At 40.3% G+C, this 16,918-nt stretch overlaps 1 protein-coding gene across 1 annotated transcript in view; it reads right to left on the minus strand.

The window, feature by feature from the left end:
• Nucleotides 1-1,271: 1,271 nt before the first annotated feature.
• C11H6orf118 (chromosome 11 C6orf118 homolog) overlaps nt 1,272-16,918 on the minus strand; it is a 31,845-nt gene continuing 16,198 nt past the window's right edge. Inside the window, exons 5-10 of the mRNA XM_045805488.2 lie at nt 13,938-14,062; nt 11,292-11,350; nt 6,623-6,804; nt 3,359-3,412; nt 2,688-2,749; nt 1,272-1,377 (exon numbers count right to left, since the gene is read on the minus strand). Of these exons, the coding sequence (XP_045661444.2) occupies nt 1,272-1,377; nt 2,688-2,749; nt 3,359-3,412; nt 6,623-6,804; nt 11,292-11,350; nt 13,938-14,062 (588 nt within the window). The remainder of the gene's footprint in view (nt 1,378-2,687; nt 2,750-3,358; nt 3,413-6,622; nt 6,805-11,291; nt 11,351-13,937; nt 14,063-16,918) is intronic.

Below are 16,918 nucleotides of genomic sequence, written 5' to 3' on the forward strand. Positions count from 1 at the left end.
CCCTTTTGCCTCTATATCAGGCCACCTCTGCTTTCTAATTGGGTCATCCCTGCATCTTGCCTCTTGAGTGAGTGGCTGTCCCTTGCTTGGCAAGCAAGTAAATTCAGCTTTGATTGTTGGTCTGTTTCTCCTTACTTCTAATGGTCTTTATGTCACGGACAATGTATAAAAGTGTTTCCCTCTATCTTGACCAGTGATATATATACAAATGCCACAGCATAATGCAGTGGTAAGAGTTTAGGAATTGAGCAAACCAAATCTGGAATTGGATCCCGGCTCTATTTTTCACAGTGTAGTTTAAACAAATCAATTCATCGCTTCACATTTTCATTCTCTCCCCTGTATAATGGGAAATAATGGTGCCTACTTAATAAGATTCTAGTGAACACAAATAACCAACAGAAGGCAACTTGAATGTAGAGAATTCAACAAACATTAATAAAGCCCAATTTATTTCTATATATGGTGAACATTTGCAGTTTCAGCTGCCACTATTTTATCTCTAAAAGCAGAATGAATCACGCCCCAGGAAGAGCTACTGAATTTAAACAGAGCTGTCACGAACACACCGCCCTGACATTGACCTCCTGGTCCATTGGGAGCAAACCCTGCTCATCTCTCTCTCCCTCTCTCTCTCTTTCCCCGACCTCAAACTCTACTCTTTCAGGTTAGGATCAAATCCCTCATGTCTTCACCCTTACATTTGATCCTCACCACAGCCGCACACACAGCTGTCCAAAGAAGCTGGACTCGTATTACTCTAAGTGCTCAGACCAGATTACAGGCAAAGCGGGCATTAAAAAAATCCAAGTCACAATGCTGTCATGAAGCTCACAGTCAAGACACAAGTGTTGCCCAGCACCGTGGCAGTGCTGTAACATTTCAGAGCACTGCATCAGTACAATCGGTAAAGTTTACTTAATTAGGTGAATGTTAATTATATGATTACTACATTTTAGTAAATGTTTATAAACTTGCACTGGCAAATAAGAAACATATTTGATCTGTGTTGTAGCAGTGCTGAATTTCTCATTTCTATCAAATAATTGAAAGTATTTCTCCTTGGAGAAAATTACTGAAGGAAAGCAGAAGATACTCTAAGAGCGGCTACTGTTACGGATATGTATACAAAAGTACAACTAATCACACGCATACATGTATTTATTCCAATATTTTGAGTAGAACACATATACTGCATTAACTTTATTAGCGACTAAAACCGACAAAAAGAGATGTATCTTCATGAATTTATACATCTGTAAACGTTCGTGCTATGCACATGGCGGCTGTGAATTTTCATGGGTCATTTTCCAGTCACTTGAGTTACTGTCTGTTTCCTTCCAGTTTACAAATTCTTTAATAAAATCCCAAAGGTTCCTTAAACGCAACAAATGAACACAATGGATTAGAAAAAAGTGCCTTAAGCACACGAGAAAATTTTAAAACAAGCATTTATTTTAGGACAGATTTACTCAAAAACATAAAATGAGACTTTGTAATCTTCCACTTCCATTTTAAAGGATTTCTAGTAGCATTTTGGCCTTGAATGCAGCAAAGACTCTCCCCGTATGTGGACACAGTCCAGACTAAGTAGAGTGTGGCCGCAGACACAGATTCACCCCGGAGATAATGATGTTTACCCTTTAGGTCCATTCGCTCTCTTGCCGAAACTATGGAAGGAACCTTCCCAATCTTGTATTGCTAATTCTATAAGCTTTTCTTTGAGGACACCCAACATAATGTCATCTACCTGTGGTTCACTCAGCCATTCTAACACCTTTCTCCGGAGACTTTCTCCACCATGTGAGCTGGAAAGTAGAAGGTGCTATTTCCTAGACTCCTTCATGGCTAAGGATGGTCTTGGGACACGGTGCTGGGCAATGAGATATGAGTGTAAGTCCCTGGAAGCACTTCCTCTTCTAAATAAAGCAGAAAAGCCTCCTGAGAAGCTCTTCGTCTTTTGTCCTTTCCTTCCCCCTTTATTCCCCTATGGGATGTGGACCCATGCCTGGAGATAGCCACATTTCGGCCTCCAGGAGGAAAACCATACTCAAGGAAAAGAGAGAAGAAAGATAAAAGAACATTGGTTCCTTGATATTATCATTGAACTGAGACCACCTACAACTAAATGTCTTTTTACTGTTGTTACAAATTAGCACTATCCATACTTAAATCAGCAATGGTTTTCTGCTGCTCCTAGTCTTAACAAATCCTGAAATTTGAACTGTAGTACCAATTCTAAGAAAATTAACTACATAAAGCTAAATTTATGTAATCGATAATATAAATCAGCCATTTCATTTTTAAATTAAAATTGTCAGAGTAATACACGCACAGCATTCTTCAAAAATTTAAAATCACTAAAAGCCATATAATTTGAGAAAAGAAAGCCACCACAGTCACCTGTCTCCCCACCTTCCTGATCCCTGCCATGAGAATTTACCCTCAATCCTTCAGTTCTTTCCAAAGAATTTATTTCTACATTGCTAAGTAATATACATGGACTGAGATGTAAATCTTGGTCTAAGTATTCTTGAGCACAGGAAGGGATGTAACATATATTTAAAGTTAACACTCATGAATATAAACATTCCAGAAGCACCGTCTCATCGAATGTAGATTTGAGTGGATGGTTTTGAGAAGAGCATGAGATTATCCCACTGTTTTATCACATCATCAATACTCACTGCTGCTCTTCCTCACTCCTCTTGCTCTTCTCCACGATCTGCTTCACCTGGTTTTCAATAACCTACAAGAATAAAAAATCCTTTGGTCATGTATAATGGCATGAGACTGATCTTATAGGATAAGAAGACTGAATCAAAATGGAATGCCATTTCTAGAATCAGGCGTAACATACTAATGTATACTGTATATAATACAGAGGGATATATATCTAGATAGATAGATATAGATATAGATATAGATATAGATATAGATATAGATATAGATAGATATCTAATTGAAGCAGAATTACAATCTGTTAAGCAGCAAATTGTTAGTATGTATTCTGGAAGGATATCCTGAAAGTCATGAGAGGAACCAGTTCATTATAGTCCTTGTCACCAAATAAACTCATTACAATGCATTGTTACATATGCAAGGGTTAGAGAAATCAATTCTGATTGGCCACTCAACTATTAAAAAAGGATGTTTATTTTTTTTACTAATACATTAGCTTACACCTGTCCAGTTTTAAGCTAATGTCTGCATACTGAGATATTCTCAGCATTACAGAAAGTTATCGTTTAGAAAGATAATGCATATATTCTTATTTTGTTTAGGACACGGTACGAGAAGCACACCTTTCTCTAAAGGAAATATTTCTATTGAAAAACACGGAATCACAGAAACTTACATGCATTTTCTTCTTTAAAATTCTATTTGCTGTTTCCAACTTTATAGCTTCAGTCTGAAGAAGAAATGGTTTTAAAAGTCAGATGCTTGGTTAAGAATATTTGTTGAATACTTTTCCCCATTTATGGAACAAAAAGTATTATGTAAATGACGTTATCTAATTTCAAAACTACCCAATAGCACGCCATTTAAAAACAGATGAGTAAACAAAGCATGATTTGAAGGACATGGGGTAAAGACAGAAAGATCAATAGTCTCCTAGGTCAAAAACTAGAGGCAATAAGGGTCGATATTAGAAAAACCCAGAGAATTTTAGGGAAATTCTAGAGCAGTTCCTCAATTTTCATAATTAATAACAATTTGTTAAGGTGGCTGGATACAATATAAAATACCAATAATGGGGGAACCTGGGCTCAGTCAGTGAAGCGTCCAACTCTTGATTTCAGCTCAGGTCGTGATCTCAGGGTCATGGGATCGAGCCTCAGGTCGGGCTCCGGGCTCAGCGGGGAGTCAGCCTGAGATTTTCTCTCCCTCTGCCCCTCCCACCATGCTGGCTCGCATGCTCTCTCTCTAATAAATAAATCTAAAACCCCCCACATATCAGTGTTACATATATACCAGCAATAACTGATTATAAACTATAATATAAAATGTTTTAAAAGTTTCTATTAACAATAGTAACAGATGCCATAAAGTCACAATAACAAACATAAAAAATTAAGACCAGTGCATACAAATAAATTAAATAAACATAAAATGATCCTTGATGGGAGTGTTAATATTGTAAAGCTGTAACTTCTTCCCAAATTTATCTATAAATTCATTGTAAACACAATCAAAATATTAAGAATATTATTACTGAAACTTGAAAAGTTATTTAATGTGAACGAGAATATCCAAGATAATTGTGAGCAAAATAATGATGGGCAGGGGGTATAAAGATTTCCTCTTCCAGATATTCAACATATTGAAAATTATTAGCAATTATATCAGTGAAGCTGGATAATGCATAATTAAGAACCAAATGGAATTTTAATCTCACTTCTACTGCCTTCTCACTGTGACCTTAATCAAATTATTTAGCATAACTGTGCTGTGGTTTCCTTATCAGAAAAAGAGGGTTAATTATATATAATAATAGCTATTATATATATCATATATATTATAAATATATAACATTATAATAACCATTTCTTAGGGTTGTTGGGAATTATATGTGCTGGGGTTAACGTAGAGCATGAAATCAGCCATAATACCCGGCTTGCTACAATGTAACACGTCCAAATTAGCATAACGTATCTTTCCCGTAAACAGATCCTCCCAGGGTCAGTAAGACCCCTTGTCACACATCATGTGCTTGGGGAACAGTGACAAGGATTTGTGGTTATCTTGAAGGACTAATAAAAGCGGCAGCAAAGAAGAGCAAAGGGTCTTCCTCTCTGAGCGCGTTGACCCCCTTGCCCTTTTCCTCTCTCATGGCAAAGTTTGGAGTAATCCTTCATCCATCGGTACAGGGATTGCTGGCCATGCCCGGCAATATGGAATAGTATTTTTTAACTGTTCACAGTAGTATCTGGCATATTATAAATCCTTGATACATTTAGTTATTTTTTATTCTGGTTAGAAGTCACATACTTCAAATCCAAAACCAGAAATCAATTACTTAATAGGATAATAAATGCAATTCAGTTGTACCTTCTAGTATTTGATTCCAGGAGCAAATAACAAATAATAAAGTAATATAAATTAGTGATACCGAACCCTTACAGGGATCTTCTATTTCCTAGATTCAGTCCACTTAAAGAAGTTTTAATTATGAAAGAAGTTTACATGGTTTTACATTAATATCATGCTCACAAGATTTAAAGCTACAACATGTTATTTTCAATGTTTAAAAATTCGACTGCAAATTAGTGTTCATTCTCGGGTCATTATCTCATTTAAAAAGGAACAGACTGGGGGTGCCTGGGTGGCTCAGTCAGGTTAAGCATCTGCCTTCAGCTCAGGTCATGATTGCAGGGTCCTGGGATCGAGTCCCACTGTGTCGTCAGGCTCCCCGCTCAGTGGGGAGTCTGCTTCTCCTTCTCCCTCCGCCCCTCCCCGCTGCTTGTGCACCCGCACACTCTCTCTCAAATAAAATCTTAAAATAAATACGAACAGACTGTAAACAAAAACACAGAAGGAAATCTGACATATTATTTTAAAAAGAGAAGTCAAAACAAGTTTAAACCACCACCACCATCCTATACGCTGTATAATTCTGCTTTAAAAAAAAAAAGATTTTAGGGGCGCGTGGGTAGCGCAGTCATTAAGCGTCTGCCTTCGGCTCAGGGCGTGATCCTGGCGGCGTTCCGGGATCAAGTCCCACATCGGGCTCCTCTGCCGGGAGCCTGCTTCTTCCTCTCCCACTCCCCCTGCTTGTGTTCCCTCTCTCGCTGGCTGTCTGTCACATAAATAAATAAAATCTTTAAAAAAAAAAAGATTTTAAAAAGGTAGTGCTGGGAAAGTATACGTAACTAACCATGAGAAAAAGAACAATTGCACATCACTTATAAACTCTAACTAAGTGGTAACATTGAGTCAGATTCTGCACAAATAAAAATCAGTTTATAACATATAAAAAGTAGGGCAGCATAACATTTCAAAACACAGATTACAATCTACATTATATTGGTCATCAAAAAATGGGGTAGTAATAATTGTTAAAGACAATATAGCGGACTCTCCTTTCAATGGCAGTAACTAATTTCTATCTTCTAACATAATTGTACAACTCCCTGAAAATCTAACTGGAGTTCCAATGTGACACAATGAAAATAATGAGGGCTTTGGAGCCCAAAAGAATTAAGCTTGAATCCCAGCTTTGCTACCTGCAAACTGTGTCAAATTGGGCGGGTTACTCAAACCGTCTGAGCTTCAGCTCAAGCTAATTAGTACATATTGGATACTAAACATTGGCTGTCACTACTTTTATGACAAGCATTTTCTGTACAAAATTGTTAAACTGAGACATCAACTGACCTGAAAGAGATCCAATTTGAACCTTTACAGAGCTCGACAGAATTTTTATCACCTTTATTTTTGTTGTTTTAACTAGATCTCTTAATTATTCTACCATTTGCTACAAATGCTTTGTAATGAAAATATATTTGGACCAATTTTTCCATTATTGTTTACCCAGCTGCAAAATGAAATTGCTTCTTGTGTTTGCCAACATCTTCAAGCAAAAGAACAATGTAAACACTCATACAAATAAATTATATACCTCTATGCTTTTAATCCTATTTTCAGTGATTTGTGAAATTCCAGTATGAATCAAAGTTGTCTTAATTTCTCTTTCGAGAGCTTGAATTTCATCCCATTTATTAAGTATTTCACACCTCTTCTTTTCAACTTTCTCAATAAGAGTAAGGTGATCCTCGTCCATTACATCTTTCTTAGATAATTCTGGAAATATTTTTAAAAGCAAAGTATTACTGTTTAATATGCCATCTCTTATTAACGGTATCATGCATGACTAACAGTATTACGTATGACATATATAGCTACAAGATATAATGTAACTCAAGCTCCAAGCACATCAATAAAAAATTATCCGATCCAAGAATGGGGATATTCCTCCCCTATTTTATTTCTATAATCAAGTATTTATTGAGTTCCCAATCTGAGCACCTAACACAGTGTGGGGAAGGTACAAGGAGGACTTTGCAGAAGTGTGGTGAAGTTGACACCCGAAGGATGAAAAGGAGTTAGACAAGCGGGAGGGAGTAATGAAGGGGCAGAAGAGCAGAACTTGGCACATTTGGGTAAAAAAGTTATACTGTAGGGTGAGAACATTGAGGGCCGGGGAGTGACATCACTGAATACTAGAGAGGAAGCAGGGGGAAGGTCTGGAAAGGTCTTATAACCTACGTTAGGAAATCAAAGCTGTTGAAGGCTTTTATTTTTTTTATTTTTTTATAATAATTTTTTATTATGTTAGTCATTGAAGAAGACACAAAAAGATGGAAAAACATTCCATCCTCATGGATCAGAAGAATAAACATAGTTAAAATGTCTATGCTACCCAGAGCAGTCTACACTTTCAATGCCATCCCGATCAAAACACCAATGACATTTTTCAAAGAACTGGAACAAACAGCCCTTAAATTTGTGTGGAACCAGAAAAGGCCACAAATCGCCAAGGAATTGTTGAAAAGGAAAAACAAAGCTGGGGGCATCACAATGCCGGATTTCGAGCTGTACTACAAAGCTGTGATCACAAAGACAGCATGGTACTGGCACAAAAACAGACACATAGACCAATGGAACAGAATGGAGAACCCAGAAATGGACCCTCGGCTCTGTGGGCAACTAATACTTGACAAAGCAGGAAAAAACATCCAGTGTTGAAGGCTTGTAGGCTGGGATCAGCACACACAATGGGCACTCTGTCTACAGTACCAAAAGTGGATGAGAAAGTGTGACGCTGGAACAGGATGACCAGTCAGAAAGCTACTACAATCATTCAAACAAGATCAGATCAGGATAGTACTGTGGCATAAAGAGAAGTGGGGAAATACAAAAACGATTTCGGGAACAGAAACAAGGAGGGCTTGGTAACTGACTGGATTTGGATGTAGAAGACAGGCAGGTATCAAAATAACCCCTAGGCTTCAGCTTTGCTACACCCGGGAACAGGTGCAGCAGGAAGGAAGGGAGTTCACGGCAGCAGAGAGGTAAGAGAGCTGGGGTCGAATCCCACCTGGGCCACTACCTACAAGCTGTGTTGAAGTGACTGATAGGGCGGGGAGGGAAAGATTTCTGCCACAGGCTTTCTGACTCGACTTCGATGTGTTTGGTGATGCCGTTCATTGAAACCGTTTAATCTTGGATGTGTTGAGTTGGGGCACCTATGGGATACTCAAGTGCCCTTATCCAGGAGACAGTTGGGCATAGGGATCTCAAGCCTAAAAAAGAGATGTGGGCAGGAAAGAGATTTGGAATCAAAGATGAGTGCATTGAACCAAAGACATGCTGGTCTCCAACGAACGTCAATATTTAAGGATTCGGAAAGGAGATGGAGACACCGAGAGTAACTCGCTGCTGAAGGAACTTGATCATCAAACAGCACAGTTAGAGTCTGACTACAGTAGTAGGACAATTTTTTGAGAAAGAATGACTAATCCTTTTTGATAGGAAAGCAATTCAAAAGAGTCTCATACTACCCGTACCTGGTGAACGACACAGAAACCATTGCCAGCATTCGAACTTCCAAATTTGGAAGAAGGGAAAACTTCTGAAGATGACTTTTGAAATTTGGGGGAATTAGCTAAGCAGATACACAATGAATTAACCGAGGAGGCAGAAACAGCCAGATTAAGCTTCTACACAAACAGAAACTATGAAGTCTGATCCCCACCTGAACCGAAGCTGAAGGTTTCAACCTACGACAATTAACTGGGGATGCAGAAGCCAAAAGGAGTGTAAGGACACTCCAATGAGCCAACTGTTGTTGCCTCTTTTCTACCTGAAGAGGAAGACTGAAGGGGCACCTGGGTGGCTCAGTCAATTAAGCATCTGCCTTTGGCTCAGGCCATGATCCCAGGGTCCTGGGATCAAGCCCCGCATCAGGTTCCCTGCTCAGCAGGGAGTCTGCTTCTCCTCCTCCCTTTCCTACCACTTGTGCTAACTGTCAAATAAATGAAATCTTAAAGAGAGTGTGAAAAAGACTGAGATACCAGACAGGAGAAATTCCCCAGAAAATACATATGTTTGGCGGAGAGGCTCCTGAATGGGAAAGTTTTAGGAAAAGAACAGAGGAGGATAAACACAAGCCCCCAGATTTCTTCGATAGCACTGGAAAAGTGTCAGAAACAGCTAGAATCAACTATTAAGAAACGTTTACTACAGTTCTAGAAATTGGTAATATCCCCTTGTTTAGTTTTTCATCCCTGGTGTTTTATTCTATTAGCATTTAGCAACGAAGCCCTTAAAGAAAAGTGGGATAAACACCATATGATTCCACTCATAAACGGAACCTTAAGAACAAAAAGAATCACCTATGACTACAGAGAACAAATTGATGGTTGCCAGCGGAAGGGGGGGTCGAGAGAGGGGGAAAATGAGTGAATAGGAGACGAAGACTCAGGCCTCCAGTTACAGAACGAGTAAGTCCCAGGAGTAAAGAGCAGAGCATAAGGAACACAGTCAATGATACTGTAACAGCGATTTACGGGGACAGGTGGTAGCTACACTTGTGACGAGCGTCCCATAATGCGCAAATGTGTCAAATCACCGCGTCATACACCTGAAATTAATGTAACGTTGTGTGTCCATTATACTCAAATTTAAAAAAAGAAAAAGAAAAAATGGTGGGCCTGCCTTCGGAAACAGCAAGGGAACAGGAAACAGTGAACCGGAGTCCCATCCATGACTTTCCTATAAGAGGAACCCAAGAATACACAAAGTGGATGCAGGAGAAGGATGGACCCAACCTCCCTGTAAGTCCTGACATGGGGTCAGAAGACAAGCACTGGGCCAGCCTGGGACAAAAGAGAGGCCAGGACTCAGGCCACAAGAACCCCTTGGAAGATACCCAGCAGGTAAATCACACAGGGGTTGCTCGCAAGGAGGAAAGAAGGAGCAGAAGGAAGCAAAAGACCCTAGTAAGAACTTTTGAAGCCAAGTTCCGCTAAGGAGTTAAAATAGGTTAGATCTGTGAGTATACCCTAAAGGCTGCTGGGAGGGGAGGGGTGATTCCAGTATGAGTTAGTATTTTAACAAACTTGGAGGAAAAATGGCATTTGGTTGAATCATTGCATTAACAGTATAGAACTTATTTTGATTACTTAATCATATTCTAAATTGTGTATCTAATTATAAAATAATTTGAATATTTAATGCATAAGTATTCATAAATGTATTAGATTCCCATAAACTGTATATTCTTCCTCACAAGCAGCCATGAGGAGGAGGAGGAATGGGCCGGGCCACTCCCCTGAGCCAGGCTCCCTGCTCCTACTTCCGTGGATTCTCACATTTAATCTCTCAGTGCACCTGAGAGGGAAGTACCATCATTATCCCCACTTAACAGGCAGGCAGCTGAGACTAATGGAGTCTGGGTGAACCACCAGCCCCGTGGCCTGCCAGGGAGAAGCGTCCAGCCCTGGCAGCCCTCCACCACCCGCACACCATGGGAGTGGGGCTGAACCCAACAGAGAATGCGTCTGTAAGACAGAGGACATCACAAACTCGGACACCCTGGGAAATGCTGACTTCTTTGAGCTGGGAAAGGAGATGCAGGGGTTCTAGAATCCAGAATGGACTGTCTTCATCGCTGTTACCCTGGAAACCACAAGAGGCCACAGCCCTGCGTCCTCTGGTTCAGGCCCATGTGGGGCGCAGCCCTCTCTAAAGCCTGTAAGGTACTATTAGTCCTTCAGCACCCAGCACTACAGAACTGTTCCATATTTATATCACTTGCTCAATTTCTTAGGATCTATTCCAAATGTCTTGGTCAAAACTTGACATAATTCTTTCTACATGAGGTCTTGACTTAATTCACTATTCCGCTAAAAACCACAAAGATCTTAGAGAGGAATAACGTGGTGTACATGTATCGGGTTCCAGAGAAACTGAAAAACCAAAGGTGCCCGAAGCAACAGACACTGGAGTAGTAATCTCCACCCCGACAGGATCTATTAAGGAGATGAACTGTTTCCTGCACATTTAAGGTATTTCATTTAAACCACTTCAGAGCAAATGAAAACCTGCTGTATTTCTAAAGAACTTGATGGAAAAAATGTAAATGAATAAAACTGAATAAGCTCCCTGAAAAAAAACAAAACCCTTTCAAACAAATAATAACAGGAGGCCATAAATCATAATCATAGACGAGGACATGGAGATTCTTCACCCAAAGGTCAGAAGAACAACATGATGCAATCACTCGCCTGACTTCTCCTTGGCGGACTGCAGCAGCACGTGCTCCATGTCTAGCTCACTTCTGAGTCTACGGGTTTGGTGATAAAAAACAGTAAAGTGTCAGAACTCCATGCATACCTTTCTTCTTTTGTCTATTTTATGCCTTAAGTCTTTCTTAAAAATTGAGAAATAGTGATCTCAGTTCTATCAAGAAAGGTAATTTGAAACTCTATATAAAATGAAAGCCTAAGTCAGTCAAATTAAATAAACTCTAGAATACTTTCTTCCCGAGATTGCATAAACCACTACTTGAAAAAGCTGGTTCACATAAAATAAATGATTTCCTATAGAGTTTATGGATATTATTTTGTTACTTGAAATTCTACAAGGGAGGCAAAGAAACTAGCATTTACACTCAGAGATAAACAACAGATGAGGGGCAGTGGAGGCCCATTACTGCAGCTAGAATGGCACTGTGTGTTCCCTGGGCCTCGTGATTTCCTCCCACAGATGCAATTCACAAATCCCACTAGGTTTACACTAAAAATAAAATACGAGACGTTTTAAAAGAAGGAAATGAAAACATCTATCTCTTTGTATCCTCTCCCTGGTTAAAAAACAACAACTAAATCAACTGTCTTATTTCTAATACATTGGGGGGGGGAAGGGAGTCTAATGCGTATCGCTTGTACAGAGAAATCCTGTGATTTGGTTAAAAACATGAGCACCACAAATGCGTCTATGTTGCTTGTCCACAGGGGCGTAATGGTTAAATAGCTTCACATACATTAGCTTATTTTATCAGAGATGAAAAGAAACAAAAGTATTCTGACTACCAATTTTAAGAAATTGAGATTAAATGAATTAATAATAACAATAACAGCCTTGTCAGTGTGCAGATTCAGGGCATTTAGTTTCCAGAAATGTTAAATGTGTTTAGTTTCAAATATTATGTTCTGTTCCATTGCTTTTTCTTCTTCTTCTGAGATTTTAATTATATGTAAATTGGATCTTCTTTGCCTGTCTTCCACTTCAACCAGTTTTTTTCTGTCTTTTATTTCTTTTGTTATATCATTTTCATTCTCTGGCTTGTTGTTTTTCTCCAGTGCTCCTTATTGTGCCATCACTCAAGACTATCCCTCCTTGGGTGTGTCATAATTTTGTCTGGAACTATGACATAATTTTGACTTTTTCAACTATCTTTCCTTAGTGGTCAAATCTTGCTTCACATCTTCCTTTTTATCCCTGTTGATTGCTGGGCTTAGTGTTTACATTTCTAACTCAAGGTCATTTCCATAGCTAGAAATGCTCTTTTTAGAATATTTAATTAAGTTTGGAGTGCTGTGGTATAGTTTTCTTCTCCAACTTTTTGTCGTTGTTAGATGGCAGGGATTTTCATCAGCTAAATTGTTTGGGTCCTCATTTTATGAAGAGAGACAGTCGTTTGTGCAGAGATCATTTGCACCTCTGCATTTTTGTGGGTAGGGATAGCAGCTAGGGTAATGTGAGGTTCCTAATTCAAGAGGACACGTTTTTGTCAGAATAGCAAAGTATGCTTTTGTTGTTGTTTTAGGGTATTTTTTTTTTTTTTTTTTTTTTTTACTGGATAACTTTTTTTTTTTTTTTTTTTTGGAGGAAAGAAAGATCAGTAGTGAAAAGGTCATGTGCCCTTCAATTTTCTCTTTTATGGGATTCTAAACTCCCCTCCCTTGCTTCTTTTTCTCTTCAATGCACAGTTCTAAAGGATGCTGATAACTTCCTTTCAAAGCTCTTCCCACCATATCATTATCATTTCAGCACTGGTTCCTTGCTTCCATGCTCACTTCAAGTCCTTTTCCTTCTAAGTCAGTGCTCTGATAGACCAGTAAACTCTGTGGTATTATTTGGGGAAGCTGCTCTTTCTCCCTCCCTCCCTTCCCCCACCTTCCACCCTCCCTTCCTTTCTCTCTCTCCTTCTCCCCTCCCTTCCCACGTCTCCCTCCCTCCCTCTCACTACTTCCTCCTCTCTCCCTCCCTCATCTCTCTCTTTCCATCCCCCCTCTTCCTCTCTCTCTCTCTCTCTCTGTGGCACTGGTTTTAGAACATGATAGGCCTTCTACCAGCTCCATTCTTCTCTCTCCCCCCACTGCCTTTGCTCTCACCAAGATTTGCAGAAGGAGAGTAGATAATGATTCACTGGCATTTGGTGTGTATTCTTCTATTTTCAAGTATTTTGAAGTTTTGATGTTTTTGCCTTGTACTTATACTGAAGGCATGGTTTTGTTTTTTGTTTTGTTTTCTTGGTCTTCTTTAAATTCTCTACAAAACATATGCCCTATCCAACTGTGATTTCATCTGAAAGACTACACAGAAAAGTTAAGAGATTTTTTTAAGTTAAAAACACAACAAGACCATTCACAAAAGGTGTCTTGACTTTGCAGCAGTGTCACCTATCCGTAGGTCCCCAGGGGACCACTAAAGAAGATGAGATGCCTTCAGAAACCATCCCAAGCCACCCCCAGATTTGGTTGAATTTCCCAGTCACAGACGTGATGGCTTGTGAGAGGCCACACAGAAGGGTATTAGTAAAGGCAGCGTGCCTCACCCAACAGTGCAGAATAAATATAAATATATATGCTTGTCACATGGTTTTAAAATATTATCCCAACATATCAAATCAGACTGTTAACTCTCACTTGTCATTATGCTCCAGGGCTGCTTTGGTGGCCGTCACCATCTCCCTGAGCTCCTCCCTGGCCTGCTTGACATCTGCAGTCTTCACAGACCTCTTCTCCAGCCCCTTGGCATTAGCCAGCAAAGTCTAGGAAGGACAAGGCAGGCTATAATGGGTAAGACACACACAGGAAGGGTGAACATTTTCTTTTTTTGTTATTACAGTGTATTCAAGATATCCTGAGTCAAAACAGAAATTCTAGGTAAAATAGGTAAATAAAGAGGATAAAAGGGAGGAGAAAATATTGGAGAAGGGATAACTAGTCATGTAAAGACCTGGGTAAATATCATTTTTAAAATTTTAAGGTTTTATTTTCTTAAGAAAGTTAAAAAGTGGTAGGGGTTTCACTGTGGGTTTGTGTGGGAAAAAGAAATGCTGAATTAAATGCCCCAAGTACATTATCATGAGCACCAGAATTACTTCCAAAGTGGTGAGAAACCATTTGACCATTCTACATGGATATAAAGCAATGCTGAACTCAAACGTGGAGACAAAGATCTCTGCCTCATTAGGTGACAGGCTGCCACATTTCCAGAAACAGAAAGAAGGAAATGATGCCCTGTTGGCTCGGGAAACTTTCATGCCAATATTTGTTTGGGATAAAGGTACATATGTTCCTTTTGGACTCAACCTCAAAAACTAAGGAACAGGGTAGACCCCCAACTAGAGCCTTTGTTTATTCCTGTCCAAAAAAAAGCTTATTTTTCTGCAGCATGAAAAGCTCAAAACAAGGAAAACTTTGCACACATCCAAGTTTGAATTAAGCAGTAAGTCAGAGATAGGGAAGATGGCAATGGAGTAGGACAACACCAGGCTCACCTCATCCCTCAAATACAACTACCTAACTATCAAATCCCTAAACACCCCCCAGAAATCGACCTGAACACTGGCAGAACAAACTCCACAACTAAAGGGAGACAAAAGCCCACATCAAAGAAGGTAGGAAGTGTGGAGACATGGTTTGGGAGAGAAACAGTTGGTGGCCAATGTGGTGGGGAGAGAGCTGTAGTCACAAAGAAGGGTGAGAGACAGACTAGCACATAGGGGAGCCCACACGGGGAACACGAATCCCCGTAACAACTGGCTTAGAAAACAAGAGGGGCTGAATTCCGTGAGTTCTGGCAACTAGTGGGGCTTAAAGCCTAGAGTTTTAAAGGTCAGCGTGCCAGGTTCAGAGAGAGCCCTGAGGGCTTTGGGGCTACAGCAGGAGAGAAGGTGGGGCAGGCAGACTGCAGACATACAGCACGGAAACAGCAATCTGAAGAGCACCTGGTGCACACAGTGGGGAGGTTATCTGCTCATCGTGGAGTGTGTCCTAGAGAGGAAGTGTTCACAAAGACCCCCCCCCTGGGAATGAAGGAACAGGCAGGCACCATTTCCTTTGCCAACCCTCAACACAAGCACGGGCCACATGTAGGAACCAGTGCCACTTGTCCAAATGGAACCCACTCTCTCGGCCACGTTTGCCTCGGTCCCAACACAGTGGGTCCTCTCCCCCAGAAGAATGGCCCAAACTGCACCAACACCACATCTCCCAACCTGGGAGTTTTCCAGGGCCTCAGTTCCAGTGGTGGTGGTGACTGGTCTCATTTCAAAAGCAGAGCACACCTAGTTAAAGTGCCCCACATTCAGGCGAGGGACCAAACACTGCCTGCAACGGCAAAGAAAGCCTCTGCAGACAACTGTCCTGAAGGATATAGTGGCCAGGATAAAACAGCAGAGTGCATGCAGCACACATTGGAGACACTCCCTGAAGTGCCAGGCCCTGCGGAACAGGGGGCACTACACTGCAGGGCACTACAGGACCTCTTCTTCATAAGGCCATTACCCTCAAGAACAGGAGACATAGCTGACTTTCTAAACACACAGAGAAACAGGCACTCTTAGATAAAATGAGAAGACAGATGAATTTGTCCCAAATGACAGAACAGGACAAGACCACAGCCAGAGATCTAAGTGAAACAGATATAAGTAACATTCCTGATGGATGATTTAAAGTAATGATCATAAAGAGACTCACTGGACTTAAGAGTAGAAGACACCAGTGAGACCTTTAACTCAGAGATAAGGAATAAAACATAGCAGAGATAAAGGGTTCAATGAATGAAATGAGAAACATGCTTGATGGAATGAACAGCAGGCTGGAGAAGCAGAGGAATGAATTACTGATCTAGAAACCAGAGTGATGGGAAGTAATCAAGCTGGACAGAAGAGAGTAAAAGGAATTATGCAAAATGAGAACAGACCTAGGGAACTCAGTGACTCCATCAAACGTAATAACATTCATATTATAGGGATCCCAGAAGAGAGAGAGAAAAGGGGGCAGAAAATTTATTTGAAGAAATCATAGCTGAAAAGTTCCCTAATCTGGGGAAGGAAACAGATACCCAAATCCAGTAGGCACAGAGAACTTCCAACAAAATTTTTTTAAAAAAGCAGATCCACACCAAGACATATTGTAACAAAAATGGGCAAAATGTAGTGATAAAGAAAAAAAGTTTAAAGCACCAAGACAAAAGTAAACAGTTACAGGGGAAACCCCATAATGCTATCAGCAGATTTTTCAGTAGAGACTGTGTAAGCCAAAAAGGGGTGGCATAGGGGCGCCTGGGTGGCACAGCGGTTAAGCGTCTGCCTTCGGCTCAGGGCGTGATCCCGGCGTTATGGGATCGAGCCCCACGTCAGGCTCCTCCACTATGAGCCTGCTTCTTCCTCTCCCACTCCTCCTGCTTGTGTTCCCTCTCTCTCTGGCTGTCTCTATCTCTGTCTAAAAAAAAAAAAAAAAAAAAATCTTAAAAAAAAAAAAGGGGGTGGCATAAAATATTCAAAGTGCTGAATGGGGAACATCTGTAACCAAGAATACTCTATCCAGCAAGGCTATTATTCAGAATAGAAGGAGAGATAAAGAGTTTCCCAGAAAAAAACTAAAGGAGTTCATGACCA

The sequence above is a fragment of the Ursus americanus genome, chromosome 11 (assembly GCF_024610735.1).
Source record: "Ursus americanus isolate L20-20 chromosome 11, mUrsAme1.1.p, whole genome shotgun sequence".
Lineage (NCBI taxonomy): Eukaryota > Metazoa > Chordata > Mammalia > Carnivora > Ursidae > Ursus > Ursus americanus.